The sequence below is a fragment of the Anomaloglossus baeobatrachus genome, chromosome 5 (genome assembly GCF_048569485.1).
Source record: "Anomaloglossus baeobatrachus isolate aAnoBae1 chromosome 5, aAnoBae1.hap1, whole genome shotgun sequence".
Lineage (NCBI taxonomy): Eukaryota > Metazoa > Chordata > Amphibia > Anura > Aromobatidae > Anomaloglossus > Anomaloglossus baeobatrachus.
In genome coordinates, this window is record NC_134357.1 from 331,736,083 (window position 1) to 331,754,345 (window position 18,263).

The following is an 18,263-nucleotide window of genomic DNA, read 5'->3' on the forward strand; positions in this document are numbered from 1 at the left end:
TCTGCCCCTGTACACTAGTGACACTGCCCGCAGGTGACCTAGCTCAGCCTCTGCACACTAGGGACACTGCCCGCAGGTGACCTAGCTCTGCCCCTGTACACTAGTGACACTGCCCGCAGGTGACCTAGCTCAGCCTCTGCACACTAGTGACACTGCCCGCAGGTGACCTAGCTCTGCCCCTGTACACTAGGGACACTGCCCGCAGGTGACACAGCTCAGCCTCTGCACACTAGGGACACTGCCCGCAGGTGACACAGCTCAGCCTCTGCACACTAGGGACACTGCCCGCAGGTGACACAGCTCAGCCTCTGCACACTAGGGACACTGCCCGCAGGTGACCTAGCTCAGCCTCTGCACACTAGGGACACTGCCCGCAGGTGACACAGCTCAGCCTCTGCACACTAGGGACACTGCCCGCAGGTGACCTAGCTCAGCCTCTGCACACTAGGGACACTGCCCGCAGGTGACACAGCTCAGCCTCTGCACACTAGGGACACTGCCCGCAGGTGACACAGCTCAGCCTCTGCACACTAGGGACACTGCCCGCAGGTGACACAGCTCAGCCTCTGCACACTAGGGACACTGCCCGCAGGTGACACAGCTCAGCCTCTGCACACTAGGGACACTGCCCGCAGGTGACACAGCTCAGCCTCTGCACACTAGGGACACTGCCCGCAGGTGACACAGCTCAGCCTCTGCACACTAGGGACACTGCCCGCAGGTGACACAGCTCAGCCTCTGCACACTAGGGACACTGCCCGCAGGTGACACAGCTCAGCCTCTGCACACTAGGGACACTGCCCGCAGGTGACACAGCTCAGCCTCTGCACACTAGGGACACTGCCCGCAGGTGACACAGCTCAGCCTCTGCACACTAGGGACACTGCCCGCAGCTGACCTAGCTCAGCCTCTGCACACTAGGGACACTGCCCGCAGTCTTTTCTCCTAACTTTCATACATCACTCCATGTCTCCCCATTCTTTCCTACAAATCTGTTTTCTGCACACTGTATAGCAGCGAGTAATCCCAGGCTTATCTGGGAGCCTTGTAAGGGGAGAAGCAGGACAAGAGTGATGGAGTACAGCGGTCCTCCTACACTGACACGCTGCTTTATCTCAACATGAAGCAAGAGCTAACATGACAGCCTGTCTGCGCGGCCGGCCCGCACCAAGAAGGCTCTTCACACTGTTTACACCACAAGGAATTCCATCCAAAAGAGCCAAAATACATATTTAGCTCATTGGCTGCGGCTCTAATGGCTGAAATCGGTTTTGTTTAAACAGCACATTATCGAGATCTTGTATCCAGCAAGTGAAAACCTTAAATCATATAATATACACATATGTGGGTCAGAGGAGGTTGTATATACACAAGAGACAGGGAGGGAAGAACACTTCAGACAGGTCATTAAGGAAAAAATGGTTAAGAAACCAAAAAGATAAAAAAGCAAAAAAAATAATGATGAAGGTAGACTGTGTGCAGTATGCTACAACCCTACTACCCTGCTCAGTGGTGTACTAACTGATGGTAGGCCAACCAAAAAACAACAATCTTACAAATATGATTGGGTTATTAAAGGCACAAAATAAGTGACCACAGAAGATAACGTGTCATTAAAAGGGTTGTGAAGGGAGGAGAGTATGAGTACTATGCTTCAAATAGGTCCTGAATATGAGGTTGGTGGGGGTCCAATATGCACCCATCACCGATCAGATGAAAAAAAAAATCCAGCGCCTGCTGTATGTAAATGCATTGAACAAAGATATTCAGTGCAGCTCCAATTAATGTATAAAGAAAACAATCACTGATCTCTGGGAGACCAGCCAGAGAAAACACTGCCGGCAGCCAGCAAAGGTGCTCAACACAGTGAAATCCTAGGTGCATTGCCCCCTGGGAAGTATGCAAATCAAAAGGGTCCATGGAGCCTCTGTTAGGAGTCTCGACACGGAAAATAGCCAGATTTCCCTCCAGGATGGACCTAGCCAAGGACTGGCTCTTTTAAGGAGACCACCATAACCACCATATTAAGTGACTCTTATGGTCAATATCCAACTCTTGACAAGTTTAAAGATATGACAAGGGAAATACCAAGACCAGGTATCCATCCACAGACAGCTGTTTCGGGGTATTGCCCCTCATCAGTGTGGAGTAGGATTCTGGCTAGGTCTCCTAAAAAGAGCCACTCATTGGCTAGGCCTTTCCCAGAGGGATATCTAGCTATTTTCTGTTTCGAAACTCCTATCAGAGGCATCATGGATCTTTTTGATTTGCATACTTCCCAGGGGGCAATGCACCTAGGATTTCACTGTGTTGAGTGCCTTCGCTGGCTGCGGGCAGTGTTTTCTCAGGCTGGTCTCCATCAGTAATTGTTTTGTCTTGTTGGTCTACTAGGCATTGCTCCCACCTAGCCAGAATCCTACTCCACACTGATGAGGGGCAATACCCCGAAACAGCTGTCTATGGATGGATACCTGGCCTTGGTATTTCCCTTGTCATATCTTTAATCTCGTCAAGAGTTGGATATTGACTAAAAAGGCCACTTAATATGGTGGTTATGGTGGTCTCCTAAAAAGAGCCACTCCTTGGCTAGGTCCTTCCCGGAGGGATATCTGGCTATTTTCCGTGTCGAGACTCCTAACAAAGGCTCCATGGATCTTTTTGATTTGCAAATTAATGTATAGACACTCCTATTCTCTTGATTAGTAGCTGCACTGCAGCACCCAGCAGCGACAGCAACACATAAAATGGAACTACGCAGAGTACTCCACTCAACAGACCTATATCTTGCAGAGGCCGGAGCCGTCTTTAGATGAGAGATGAAGATGCCAGATCACATATTGATTACTTCTACTATACAGAGGTCATCAATTTCTGCTAGGACAACCCCTTTATTTATTTTTCTTAGTACTGGGCATGAATTGTCATGGTAAGAATTAGGATTCACTGTAAGGTTTTGAAATGCAACGTTCACATATTAACTGGAAGCTACCGCCTTCCACAGGAAAAATGAGTCCTCCTGACAGCAGCTGGATCATACTACAAATCCAGACAACCTCTTTAAAGGGAATCTGTCACAAGGATTTTGCTCCCCCATTTGAGAGCAGCATAATGTATGGACAGAGATCCTGACTCTAGCGATGTGTCACTTACCGAGATGTTTTCTCTGCTGCAGATCTAGCAGTTCTACAGAGTTCATGAATATGCTGGACTACTTGGCAGCACATCAAGTAGTCCCCTAATGATAATCTACTGCAGATTAATCAGTGATTATAGCAAAGCTACACTAAGCAGCGCAGTAAGTGACACATCGCTGGAATCAGGATCTCTGTCCTTACATTATACTACTCTCAGATTAGGTGGCAAAACTCTGGTGGTGACAGATTCCCTTTAAGATCACATTGCCGTTCATGCTTACTCTTCAGAAAGTCATTCAAGACACGGAGACAACCTGTAAAACAGCAATATACGAGGGTCTGCTGATAAGTCTTTGGTTTTGGGATCTTTTTTGTTTCTATGGTAATGAAAGTTACATCACATGAAAGCCTTGTGTGTCTAATATATGTTTTCAAAATGTTGTGTTTTTTGCTTATGGCAACAGTGTTCTACGCACGCGGGAAAACATAATGGCGGCGTCTAATGCGATATTCACAGCAACTGAGAGCAGAGGACGGATAAAATTCTTGTTTCTGCAAGGAAAGTCAGCAAAGGATATTCATGGTGATATGTCGCAGACATTGGGGGATCAATGCCCTTCATATTCCACAGTTAAGAACTGGGTTGCCAAATTTGAACCGGGCCACTTCAGCACCAATGATGAGGAACGTCCTGGACGACCGGGAGTGGTTGATGTTCCGGAGATCGTCGATGCTGTGCACAACCTCATACTGGAGAATCGACGAATTTCAGCTAAAGCAATAGCAGACATCATGGGGATTTCCCATGAATGTGTTTGAGTCATTATCCATGAACATTTGCACATGAGGAAGCTTCTGCAAAATGGGTCCCCAAATGTTTGACAACAGATCAGAGAAGCATGCGAGTGAAAACTTCCCGGTCCATTTGTCAGCGTTTCTGGACTGATAAGAACTTCCTGGATCGACTGGTAACTATGGATGAGACCTATATTTGTATGACCCTGAAAACGAGGAGCAGTCAAAAAAAAGAGTGGAGGCACAGTGGGTCTCCTCATCCAAAGAAGTTCAGGGTGCAAAAATCAGCCAGTAACGTGATGACATCTGTAAGGAGGGTGTGCTGCTAGTGGACTACCTTCAAAAGGGTTCCACCATCAATGAAAGGTATTACATTGAACTTTTGGACCAATTGAAGGCAGCTCTGAAGGCCAAAAGGCGCGGCAAGCTGTCCAAAGGCATCTTGTTCCTGCAAGAAGTGACCATGGTATAACTGGCAGAGCTGGGCTGTTTGACCATCCTCCCTATTCACCAGATCTAGCTCCCTTTGCCTATCATCTGTTTCCAAACCTGAAGAATCACCTCAAGGGTACCACATTTCACACCATTTCTGATGCCATGGCTGCTACGGATGCCTGGTTTGAGACGCAACCGAAATCCTTCTTTTTGCTAGGCTTAAAGAACTTGGAATACTGATGTAAGAAGTGTGTTGACATCAGTGGAGAGTATGTGGAATAAATGTAAAATTTCATCATCCTTTCTCATTTTTTTATGGGTTAAGCCAAAGACTTATCAGAAGCCCCCCATACTAAAAAACTGTGGAAAGCTTCAAGAGGAACCTCACCTCTTCCAACAAGCCTACAACCTACAATAGCCTCAGTCTAGTATACCACTGCGCAACCAGCTCTGTCCTCACCTATTGTAACCTCACCCATTCCCTGTAGACTGTGAGCCCTCGCGGGCAGAGTCCTCTCTCCTCCTATACCAGTCTGTTTTGTACTGTTAATGATTGTTGTACGTATACCCTCTTTCACTTGTAAAGCGCCATGGAATAAATGGCGCTATAATAATAAATAATAATAATAATACTAAAAAAAAAAAAAAAAAAAATGCATTTTACATGAAGCCCATGGTATTCAATAGCCATCACTCTCCAGTCACAATCACATTGCCATGTAATGAATAAGGTACACAGCAAATGTGACTCTTATAGCAGTATAGTTCAAAAACGTACACAGAAAGCTGAGGTGAAAGTGGGGTTATATACAGCTCAGCAACTGAGCTCTGCAGCAGAGAAAACTTGATTCTATAATAACTGCTGCACTACAAAGTGATATATCGCTGGAATCAGGGTCTCTATCGTGACCTCATGGCTTTGTCAGATTACATAGCAAAAACCTGCTGACAGATTCCCTTTAAAGGGAACCAATCACCAGGATTTTCATATATAACTTAAAGCCAGTGCTATACTGGCACTATCAGGCTGATTATCTACAGACTTGTAGTGGTCAGCTCGAATGTATAGGTTTTCAAATCCAAGAACGTGAATTTTATAAAATCAGCAGCTTCTTGATTGGCATTTGCAGCGGAGCAGATAATCTCTGGGTGGATATTCATCTGGATTGCAAGCCCCTGTCTGTTTCTCCCTCTCTCTGTTCTCTATGCTAATTTTACTATTCACTAAGATGGCGTCAGAGTTGGCGCCTGCGCATAGCTCTTATCCCCGGTGTCATCTTTGTGAAGAACGTGTTATCCCCTGCTATTCTATTCTTGCAGCTGAGAGGGCGGCGCATGCACCCTTATCCTCTCGTTGTAACCGCGGGAGCGTGCGTGGTCACAACAGAAATGGAGACCGCCCCTGAAACAGCTCAACGGAAGACGAACAGGAGGAACAATCAGACTGCAGCGTGCCAGCGACATCGGATCACAAGGCACGGGGACAGGTGAGTTCACAATGGACTCACCGAACCCTGTGACATCAGTGTCGCTGTGCTGGCACAGTGTCTTGGTAGGCTACTTGCTGGCACGGTGTCCTCCGATCAGCTGTTTTCCATTTCTGTGGTGACGGCACGCGCTCCCGCGGTCACAACGAGAGCAAAAGATGTGAGGGTGCATGCGCCACTCTCAGCCACAAAAATAGAATAGCAGGGTTTCTTCACAAAGATGGCGCCGGAGAGAAGTGCTATGCGACAGGCGCCAACTCCGACGCCATCTTAGTGAATAGTAAAATTAGCATAGAGAACAGAAAGAGGGAGGAACAAGCGGCGGGAATCCAGATGACTACCCACCCATACATTATCTGCTCCGTTGCAGATGACAATCAAGAAGCTGCTGAATTTATAGACTTCACTTTCATGGATTTGAAAGCCTATATATCTGAGCTGACCACTACAGGTATATAGAGAATCAGCCTGATAGTGCCAGTATAGCATTGGCTTTAGGTTATATACGAAAATCCTGGTGATAGGTTACCTTTAAAAAGCCAAAACGGATAATGACTCAAAGAGGTATATTTTACAACTCCAAGTTTTAGAAGCAAAAAAAAAAAAATCATGAAAAAAAAACTACATTAAAATGCACAGCATTCCCCAACCTCACGGCACCCGTCAGGATGTAACCTAGCACAATGACCTGGGAGCAGATCTGACTGTTCTTCATTTACCGCTAATGTATAAACTAGATTGTGAGAATTTCTCCTCCTAATTAGGGCAGAGGTGACGATGTCCTTGTCCGGCCCAGCAGCGGCATCCACCGAAGAAACACTTGGCAGATATACTAATGTCTGTGCTGACAGAGCAGACAGCTACATATGGGAGCAAGTGGGGTTAACGAGCCCGGCCTGCATTCCCTCTACAGGGGGTGGGCAGATGTGAGGACATACCAGTAAAGGACCAGTTGAAGGGTCCCTTGGGGAGTAGCTTCCAGGATAATCATCGTCCTCCTCTTGGATTTGCTGGAATCCTCGTTTCAGTGTCACCTTCTCTTCCGTCACTAAAAAATAACAACAGAATCAAGTCAACACATGGTCAGTAACATACAGCAGCGAGCTCCAAAAGACCACCCCTACCCAGAGCAGATATCCTGGGACAGATTTCCAGTTCCTTCAGATACCAACCATAGAAGGCATCATCTTTGCCAAGATGTCATTCAATTGGGGTCGTTTCACAATGCTACTATATTCATGGTGGCACGTCCTGGGCAAAGATGGAATTTCTAGAAGACCACCAATAATTTGGGGAGAAGATAAAATCAGGGAAACTGCTACCGCTAGAGGACACGTCACCGGGTCAAAAGTGGCCAGATCTGCTCTCATTTTATTACAATTCCTCTCCTAAGTATTCTGCTTTTTAATTTTTGAAATGTGTCATACGGATCACCAAATTTGCCATTTTTGATGGTATTTTCCAAGTAGGCGTGGCTCACATCATTCTCTGGGGGTGTCTTTAGGCTGCTCAGCATTATTACACTATGTGCACGCCCCCTTGGTAAAGACAATATGGCGGATTTCATAAAAAATACTCATAAAATAACTTGGTGACACAACCTCTTTAAAGGATATATAGGAGGGTCTCAAGAATCCAGCATTTATGTTGTCCATACAATATGAAGATTACAATGCCGGTATGATACAGCAGTAACCGCTGGTCTTCAATATGGAGTGGGGGGGGGGTGCGGTGCTACACCAACACATTTTTAACAGAAGCCCGACAAAAAGGTTCTCCCATGGAAATTCTAGAAAAGATCCATCCAAAAGGATAGACACGTCTCCATTCACTCCCACATGGATGATGCGTTAGCCATCATTGTTCTGGTGAATATCCCAGAAATGGACATACCCGTTTAAAGCACCACTCCTCCAGATCCCGAAAAGTGAGAACGTTACGAGTCTCGGAAAATTATGACAAAAGTGCTATTCTTTTATTTTTTGACAAAATTTCTGATTTTTTTTTTTTGACCACTTAAATAAAACTATCCATGTTTTGTATCTACGTACTCGTATAGACCTGGGAAATCATAATGCCAGGTCAATTTTACTACATAGTGAACATGGTGAATAAAAAACCCAAAAAACAATTTTGGAATTGCATTTTTTTTCTATTTCACAGAACTGTTCCTGTTTTCCAGTACAATATGGGGCAGAATGAATGATGTTGTTCAAAAGTACAACTCGCCATGCAAAAATACAGACCCTTATATGGCTATATTGACAGAACAATATTGAAAAAAATAAAAAAAAAGTTATGGCTTTTTGAAAAAGGAGGAAAAAAAAACAAACAAAAAAATGGAAAAATCGCCAGGTGGTGAAGGGGTTAATAGCCGAGTAAAAGGAAGTTGACAGTATTTATCATCAAGTGTATCTGCATCCAGTAAACCCATTCCATCTGCTTCACCTCGGTGTGAAAATTACCCCAGATGTGCAGCAAAATAATAATTGCTCATTATTTTCACAGTAACACAATGTTGACATATTCTCATGAAAATACACAGGAATAATTACCAATCATTACTTTCACACCCGTACAACACTGACATAGCCATCGAGACTGCCGAATTGTCTGCCAAGTCGTGACACAACTGGAAGCCACGCTTAGAAAGTACGCTCAAAAAGGGAGACCTAGGCTACGCACTCGGCCCGATAAGACCATTTGGGCGTATTCTTGCCAATATCAACTAATCAGAGGCTAGGTTTCCACTTTTGGGCTCCTTTGTATATGAAGGATACACTCATATGAAAATGTTTGGGCACCCCTATTAATGTTACCCTTTTTTCTTTATAACAATTTGGGTTTTTGCAACAGCTATTTCAGTTTCATATATCTAATAACTAATATTTCTGGATTGAAATGAGGTTTATTGTACTAACAGAAAATGTGCAATCCGCATTTAAAACAAAATTTGACCGATGCAAAAGTATGGGCACCCTTATCAATTTCTTGATTTGAACACTCCTAACTACTTTTTACTGACTTACTGAAGCACTAAATTGGTTTTGTAACCTCCTTGAGCTTTGACCTTCATAGGCAGGTGTATCCAATCATGAGAAAAGGTATTTAAGGTGGCCACTTGCAAGTTGTTCTCCTATTTGAATCTCCTATGAAGAGTGGCATCATGGGCTCCTCAAAACAACTCTCAAATGATCTGAAAATAAGAATTATTCTTACCGTTAATTCGGTTTCTAGGACCTTCCACGACAGCATAGGAGGTTGTCTCTCCACGCCCTAATTGGGACAGGAAGCACAAGGTTTAAAAAGGACCCTCCCACCTCCCATAGCCAGTGTCTTACAAAGAACCCATAGCATATGAGAAGTACAAACACATCCAGGAATATCGAGGATAAGGGAGGGAATTACCTGCTGTCGTGGAAGGTCCTAGAAACCGAATTAACGGTAAGAATAATTCTTATTTCTCTAGTCCCTTCCACGACAGCATAGGAGGAATACCAACGAATTGATACCTAGGGGGGACCACAGCCTGCAGGACCTTCCTGCCAAAAGCCAAATCCCTGTTGGAATCCAGATCCAAACGATAATGCTTCGTGAAAAGTATGGAGGGAAGACCACGTAGCCGCCTTGCAGATCTGCTCAGGAGAAGCCCCTGCCTGTTCAGCCCAGGAGACAGAGGTAGCCCTGGTGGAGTGCGCCGTAAATCCGGTAGGCGGAGAGAGATGCTGAGCGAGGTAGGCGTCTCTAATGGCCCGCACAATCCAGTTGGCGACGGTACTCTTAGCCACCTTCCTGCCCTTATTTCGACCAAAGGGCTGGATGAATAGGTTATGATCAAGACGCCAAGGTGCAGTAACATCCAGGTAGTGCAACACTGTCCGACGAACGTCCAAAGAATGAAACACTTCCTCACCCGGAGTCCTAGGATGCTGACAGAAGGAAGGCAGGATGATGGACTGAGAACAGTGAAAATCCGAAACCACCTTGGGAAGGAAGGAAGGGTCCAGCTGAAAGACAATGCTGTCATCTCTGACGGTCAGGTAAGGCTCCCGAATAGATAATGCTTGAAGTTCCCCGACTCTACGAGCAGACGTAATAGCCACGAGAAAGGCAGTCTTGTGAGAAAGAGAACGGATGTTACAGGAGGACAGCGGCTCAAAGGGTGACTGAGATAGTCCGGTAAGGACCACATTGAGATCCCAGCGAGGCGTCAGGACCCTCTGACGCGGACAGAGCCTACTAGCGGACACAAAAAAACGGCGGATCCAGCGATGATCTGCCAGAGCCGTGTCAAAGACTGCACTGAGTGCCGAGACCTGAACCTTCAGGGTGCTAGGCCGAAGGCCTAGGTCCAATCCACTCTGGAGGAAGTCTAGAATCTGCGCAACATTAGGCCGGAGCGGGTCAGGAGGCAGAGAACCACACCAGGAGGAAAATCTCATCCAGATTTTATTGTAAATACTATTAGTCACTGGTTTACGGTTTTTCTGTAGAGTAGCCACAACTTTGTCAGAAAGTCCCTGGGCCTTCAGTGCCCGGGCCTCAGAAGCCAGGCAGCCAATTTGAGTTTCTGGGGATCCGGATGGAAAATCGGACCCTGGGATAGTAAACTGGGGTCTGAACCCAGGAGGACCGGTCAGTCTATCCCGAGCGTCAGGATCAGGCTGTACCAACTCCTCCGAGGCCACAGAGGGGCTACCAGGATAGTTGTGGCCCCGTCGTCTCTGATCTTCCTCAGGGTCCGTGCGAGAAGAGGAAGTGGGGGGAAAGCGTAGGCGAGGCAAAAGGACCAATCGTGGCAGAAGGCGTCCACCCCCAACGCCTTGTCTCGAGGGTTCAGGGAGAAATATGTTGCGACCTTGCGATTTCCTGCCGAAACAAAGAGGTCCACCTCTGGAGTACCCCACCTTGCCACCAGAGAGCAGAACACCGCTTGATCCAGACTCCATTCCCCCGGATGAACATCCCGACGACTCAGGAAATCTGCCTGAAGGTTTAGTGAGCCCTTTAGATGGACTGCAGAAAGGGATAGCAGGGATTGTTCCGCCCAGTGGAAGATCCGGGAGGACACAGACTTCAGGGTGCCTGATCGTGTACTGCCCTGATGGCGGAGATGTGCCACTGTGGTGACATTGTCCGAATAGACCAGGACGTGAGAGTCCCGGACGAGATCCAGAGCCGCAAGGAGGGCTTCCCTGACTGCCCTGAGCTCCCGGTAATTGGAGGATTGGGAGCTGACATAAGGACTCCAGACCCCCTGAAATGGGGAGTTTGCCACCATAGCACCCCATCCCCGCAGGCTGGCATCGGTTGTCAGTGTAACCAGGGGTGCCTGAGTCCAGGCAACCCCCACCTGCAGGTTGTTGGGCCGCAGCCACCAGAGAAGGGATGAGGAGACGGTCCCCGAGAGGCGAAACCGTCTGTTCAGGGAGGACGAGAGTCTGTCCCAATGCGCCAGGATATGATCCTGGAGACACCGAGAATGGGCCTGAGCCCACCTGACTGAGGGAATGCAGGACGTCATAGAACCCAGAGCCGACATAGCTGCTCGAAGGGTCGGGCGAGCCTGACGGCGAAGCTTTGAGATTTTGGCTAGCAGGGCCATCCTGTGGCCCTCCGGGAGAAAGGATGCCTGCCTGTCGGAGTCCAGCAGCACTCCGAGAAACTGCCGAGTGGAGGAGGGGTGCAACTGTGATTTTTTGAGATTGGGAATCCATCCCAAGGACCAAAGGATTCCCAAAGACTTCTCCACATGGCTCCGGAGGGTCTGAGCGGAGGGAGCCACGAGAAGAAAGTCGTCCAAATATGGAACCAGACAGATACCCTGCAATCGTATGAAGGCGACAACCTCTGCCATGATCTTTGAAAAGATCCTTGGAGCCGAGGAGATCCCGAAGGGAAGTACATTGAATTGGAAATGAAGCACTTCCTCCCCGTGTAGAACCGCAAACTTGAGGTATTGCCTGTGACCCGGATGGATGGGCACATGGAAGTAGGCATCCTTCAGATCTATGGAGGCCATCTGGTGGTGCAGACCTATCAGGGGAATAGCCGATTTCACGGACTCCACCTTGAACCGCCGGTACTTGACCTGCCGGTTGAGACGCCGTAGATTGATGATAATCCGGACGTCGCCAGACGGCTTTCTGACAAGGAAGAGACGGGAGTAGTGGCCTATCCCTTCTTCCTGACTCGGGACTGGGGAAACGACCCCCGAGTGCATTAGCTCCTGAATCTTTGCGTACAGTAGAGCCTGGGAACCCTGCGACGCCAGAGCCATGACTCGGAGACCCGGAAGAGGGGGGGGGAGATGAATTCTATTAAGAGACCTTCTGAGACGATCTTCAGAACCCATTGGCAGGAGGTGATGGACCGCCACTGGGGAAGAAACGCCGAGAGTCGTCCCCCCACCCGAGCCGAGTCACTGTTTGTCCTGCTGAGGACGTTGTTGATGGGGAGGGATGAGGATGTTTCTCCCTCTACCCTTAGGATAGCTCCACCGGCCCGCCTTCCCTTTCCCTCTGGGCTGGGAGGCCTGAGGCATCGAGGGACGAAAGGACCGCTTCCTGGGGGGTCTAGGATCAGGTAAGGCCTTACGATCATTCGCCTTGTCCAGAATATCATCCAGGGCAGGCCCAAACACCAAATCCCCTTTAAACGGAAGGGAGCAAAGTCTCATTTTGGAGGTGGAGTCTCCACTCCAGGCCTTAAGCCAGAGGGCACGTCTGGCAGAGTTAGATAGAACCGAGGTCCTGGCCGCCAGGCGGACTGATTCCACCGAGGTATCTGCCAAAAAACTGGTAGCCTTCCTAAGTAAGGGAAGAGATTCCAGCAACTCATCCCGAGGGGTACCCTGGGAAATATGAGCCTCCAACTAGTTTAACCACCTAAGTAGGGACCGGGACACACAAGTGGAGGCAATGTTGGCCTGAATGGTAGAAGACGATGCCTCCCAGGATCGCTTCATGAGTCCCTCTACCTTCCTATCCATCTGATCTCTAAGTTGGGAAGTATCTTCAAAGGGAAGCGCCGTTTGTTTAGCTACCCTAGCCACCTGTACATCTACTTTGGGGACCTCCCAATGTAACCCAGAAGTTTCCAGAGGAAACCGGCGTCTGGGGTCACTCCGGAACCGCCTCTCAGGAAATTCCCATTCCTGAGAGACAATATCCAGAATATTGGCATGAACCGGAAACCCTAATTGTTTGATGGTTTTCAGGCCAGCAAACATTTCATCCTGGATAGAGGGAAGAGACTGCACTTCCTCTAACCCCATAGTACTCCGAACCGCCCCAATAAGATCCCCCAAATCTTCTGAGGGAAAATGGAAGGACTGGTCAGACCTCCCGGAGGAAGAACCTTCATCGGGACCCTCCGAGGCGGAATCAGCATCCTCATGATCAGACGGGGCTGACTGGAGTTTCCTTTTCTTTGGGGAAGAGGGGCCAGGAGCAGGGAGGGAGGCTAGTGAGGCCTGAATCTCCTGTTTCATCATGGACCGCAGCTCGTCTACCAGGGACGGTTGTTCAGCCCTAATAATCAGGTCCGTACACTGTTGGCAAAGCTTCTTATCCCAGACTGCAGGTAGCTTTTTTACACAGACTGGACACTTTTTTATCTTTTCAGTCCGTTCATAGCGGTCAGGCTTATCCGGTTTATCGGACTTCTCAGACTTCTCTGACTTTTCATTTTTGTCAAATTTCTTAGTGGCCTTGTCCTCCTGGAAAACACAGACCAGAAAGAGCTATAAATATCCGCCTGAGGCCTATGCATGAGGGACCACCCCCCTCCGTACTTACTGTGGCAGGGGGAACACTGGGCTCTGCAGATGCAGCTGCAGGGGAAGACATGTCAGGGAGCACAGCAGAAATCCTTACCATGAATCTGAAAGTCTTCAAGGCAGCCCTTATGCAGAAGGGCCTGCCCCCCCAGTGACAGGGAACGTTCCCCGCCTCCTGCATCCGGTCCCTGACAGGCCGTGGCAGCGTCGGCGTGTCCTCCACGCTGCCTCCGCGACCGGAAGTGCCCAAACAGGAAGTTCGCTAGACCAGAAGTCCCGTCCGCGGTAGCACTTCCGGATCGCCCAGCAGCGTGCATGCAGGAAGCGGCCGGCGGCTCAGGGACGACGCCGGCCGGGGAGCTACACAGCCTGCATCACCCCAGAGGAGTTCCGGAAGGCTGGAGCAGCGGTCCCCCACAGCGTGAGGGAACAGTAGGGGAGGAGCGGCGAAGGCCCGACCGATACTGCCCGGCTTAAGGTAGGGAAAAAAAAAAAAAAATATATACTGTAGTTCGCCGGCCACCACAGCATAGGAGAAAAAGAAAACCTCTCCATGCCCCATGGGGACAGGAAAGACACTGGCTATGGGAGGTGGGAGGGTCCTTTTAAACCTCTTGTGCTTCCTGTCCCAATTAGGGCGTGGAGAGACAACCTCCTATGCTGTCGTGGAAGGGACTAGAGAAACAAAGATTATTCAACATAGTTGTTCAGGGGAAGGATACAAAAATTGTCTCAGAGATTTAAACTGTCGTTTAAACTGTAAGGAACATAGTAACGAAATGGAAGAACACAGGTACAGTTCTTGTTAAGCCCAGAAGTGGCAGGCCAAGAAAAATATCAGAAAGGCAGAGAAGAAGAATGGTGAGAACAGTCAAGGACAATCCACAGACCACCTCCAAAGACCTGCAGCATCATCTTGCTGCACATGGTGTCAATGTGCATCGGTCAACAATACAGCGCACGTTGCACAAGGAGAAGCTGTATGGGAGAGTGATGCGAAAGAAGCCGTTTCTGCAAGCACGCCACAGTCGCCTGAGGTATGCAAAAGCACATTTGGACAAGTCAGTTACATTTTGGAAGAAGGTCCTGTGGACTGATGAAACAAAGATTGAGTTGTTTGGTCATACAAAAAGGCGTTATGCATGGAGGCAAAAAAAACCACGGCATTCCAAGAAAATACTTGCTACCCACAGTAAAATTTGGTGGAGGTTCCATCATGCTTTGGGGCTGTGCGGCCAATGCCGGCATCGGGAATCTTGTTAAAGTTGAGGGTCGCATGGATTCAACTCAGTATCAGCAGATTCTTGACAATAATGTGCAAGAATTAGTGACGAAATTGAAGTTACGCAGGGGATGGATATTTCAGCAAGACAATGATCCAAAACACCCCTCCAAATCTACTCAGGCATTCATGCAGAGGAACAATTACAATGTTCTGGAATGGCCATCGCAGTCCCCAGACTTGAATATCATTGAAAATCTGTGGGATGATTTGAAGCGTGTTGTCCATGCTCGGCGACCATCAAACTTAACTGAACTGGAATTGTTTTGTAAACAGGAATGGTCAAATATAGCTTCATCCAGGATCTAAGAACTCATTAAAAGCTACAGGAAGCGACTAGAGGCTGTTATTTTTGCAAAAGGAGGATCTACAAAATATTAATGTCACTTTTATGTTGAGGTGCCCATACTTTTGCACCGGTCAAATTTTGTTTAAATGTGGATTGCACATTTTCTTTTAGTACAATAAACCTCATTTCAATCCAGAAATATTACTGAGTCCATCAGTTATTAGATATATGAAACTGAAATAGCTGTTGCAAAAACCCAAATTGTTATAAAGAAAAAAGGTTAACATTAATAGGGGTGCCCAAACTTTTTCATATGACTGTATAACTTCAGTGGGTTACAAAAGAAAACAGACGAAAAAAATTAAGGGAACGCATGGACTACAGTACTACAATTCTATATAATATGTGTCTATATATATGTGTATACGGTATATTATATATATTTTCTCTCATCATATATCTGAGGAAAATATTTTTGGGAATTTATTGTGCATTTTTTTCCCCTGTAACTTGGCATCAATAATAGCCCCAGTTACAAGGGAAAACTGTCCTATATAGCGAGAGATCTTACTGGCAGGGCTGATCTGTGTATGGTAGTACCCAACAGACAACCAATGACCATGTGATCGATGGGTCCAGTAGAAGCATTGGTAATGTAGGTGCTTCTATTTAACACATAGTGCTCACTGGTTGCTACAAGCATGGAAAATATAAGACAGAAGTAGTAATAAACCACCTCTGTCTTCTCTTCAGAGTCCTGGATTGCAGCTGCAAATTTATTCTCATAGTGTAAATTTACACTAAGGGTCAATTGATACTGCCTTAATAGGGTTTTTTCTGTTCCTCTGGACCTAAACTATACCAGAAAATGTTAGCAGATAATCCAGCATCTAATAATGACAGAAACTGGGTTGATGCCAGATTACCGGACATCCATAGAAAAGCTGACTTGCTATACTTTGTATATATTTCATCATATATGTACACTACCGTGATGTCTAGTGTGCTTTATGTAGACATGAACAGTTCCATATTGCAGTGAAGTATGGATACAATGGTATAGTATTCTTTCTATTGTATTTTTTAGATTAAATTACACATCCATTTCATATCGCTTTTATTAAAACAATAATTTCCCCGATACAAAAGTAGAATTAAAAAAAATCAATCAGCAAAATGATATCGTGGACAGCGGGCCGAGTTGTAGAGGAGATTAAATTCACATTAACGCGTCCCGGGAGAACTCAGTGAAATGCTTCCTAATATGAAGAGATTCCTGGAAGAAATGGATTCTCAGGCGCTAATTTCCCTGTACACCTTTAAGCTCATTTACGGGAATAAAGAGAGGGAGCCCCCATTAATCTCCTCGGCAGTCATTCTGCTCTCATCATTATGGGACAGTGCAAGATCAGCTGCTAAAAGCTTCCCAGAGCTGAGCGGCCGTCTACTGAACAGCAGGAGGACGCCGCGCTCTCTCCATCACAGAGGCCTACCTGAACGATGAGCCCGCTAATTATACCAGCTATAAAATACCGGCAGGGAACACAATGCGTGACTAACCCCCGAGTCACTGCCTTTACACACACTGTACCCGAGAACGCAGTTATTTCTTTTGCCCTGTGGATAGGACCTGACAGCACAAATTAAATCAGTGAAAATCCGAGGATATATACCTTTTTCTTCAAAGTGCAGATAGAATCTGAATAGGGATTTTGCAACAGATACATTAGTGGCCTGCCCCGTTTCCAAAAACTGCACCGTGTGAGAATTACCATTTTCTATATTGGTTAAGTTGTCGAAAATTACCCGTATGATATTCAGGCGCTTTCATTCAAAAAAGCTCTTTAATCAGTTTTCTTTTCAAGTCAATGGGAAATGCATACAGAATGCTAGGGGCAATGAAGAAACGGAGGAGGCGGGGGGAGAGGCGAGAAAGTAGAATGCGCGCTTCCTCAAAGTCCTCGATTTCAAAATGTAAAAAAGGCTAAAAAAAGAAAATTAAAGCCTTTATAATCACAATTGACTTCACAGACTACTTAAAGGAGACGTACTAGAAGAAATGTATACACCGATCTTAGAGAAGACCTGTCACGTGCCATAAATATGGGAGTTTGTTTGCTTTTTACTTAATATTAATGCTGCTATGTTCCAGAATCTGGCACAGTTTTTCTCCAGATTCTGGCCCCCTCCATTACTAAAATATGACACCCTTTTTCCTGTATGGACAGAAAAGCTATACATTTTTAACGGAGTGAGTGTGGTCTTAAAGGGAACCCGTCACTACATTTTTGGCATATACGGTAAGCTGCGACCACCACCACCGGGCTCTTATATCCAGCATTCTAACATCTATATATATAATTTCCTTATTCTGTCTGTCTGTCTTGCTCCAAAATTGTGTCCTTACGGTGACAAGCGTCTGATTGGCCGCTGCCTCGGCCTGGCCCCGCCCCCCCCGCACGGATTGGCCGCTCGCCCCGGCCCTCCGCACGCATCGCCAGACATAACCTGCGCTGCTGGGATTGTGACGGAGCCGGTGAACGCTGGTAACCATTATACACATCGGTTAACTAAGGTCCCTTAGTTACCCGATGTGTATCATAGTTACCAGCATACACCGGCTCCGTCACGATCCCAGCAGCGCCAGACATAACCTAGAGATGCTGGGATCGTGACGGAGCCGGTGAACGCTGGTAACCATTATACACATCGGGTAACTAAGGTCCCTTAGTTACCCGATGTGTATCATAGTTACCAGCATACACCGGCTCCGTCACGATCCCAGCAGTGCCAGACATAACCTAGCGATGCTGGGATCGTGACGGAGCCGGTGAACGCTGGTAACCATTATACACATCGGGTAACTAAGGTCCCTTAGTTACCCGATGTGTATCATAGTTACCAGCATACACCGGCTGCGTCACGATCCCAGCAGCGCCACACATACCCTTGCGATGCTGGGATCGTGACGGAGCCGGTGAACGCTGGTAACTATTTTACACATCGGTAACCCTTAGTTACCCGATGTGTATCATAGTTACCAGCGTACACTGGCTCCCGG

At 47.1% G+C, this 18,263-nt stretch overlaps 1 protein-coding gene across 2 annotated transcripts in view; it reads right to left on the reverse strand.

Moving 5' to 3' along the window:
- Positions 1-18,263, reverse strand: part of RPRD1B (regulation of nuclear pre-mRNA domain containing 1B) — a 145,295-nt gene that overhangs the window by 54,241 nt on the left and 72,791 nt on the right. For both annotated transcript variants that reach the window (XM_075349809.1, XM_075349808.1), the window contains one exon: positions 6,790-6,899. In XM_075349809.1, coding sequence (XP_075205924.1) covers positions 6,790-6,899 — 110 coding nt within the window. The remainder of the gene's footprint in view (positions 1-6,789; positions 6,900-18,263) is intronic.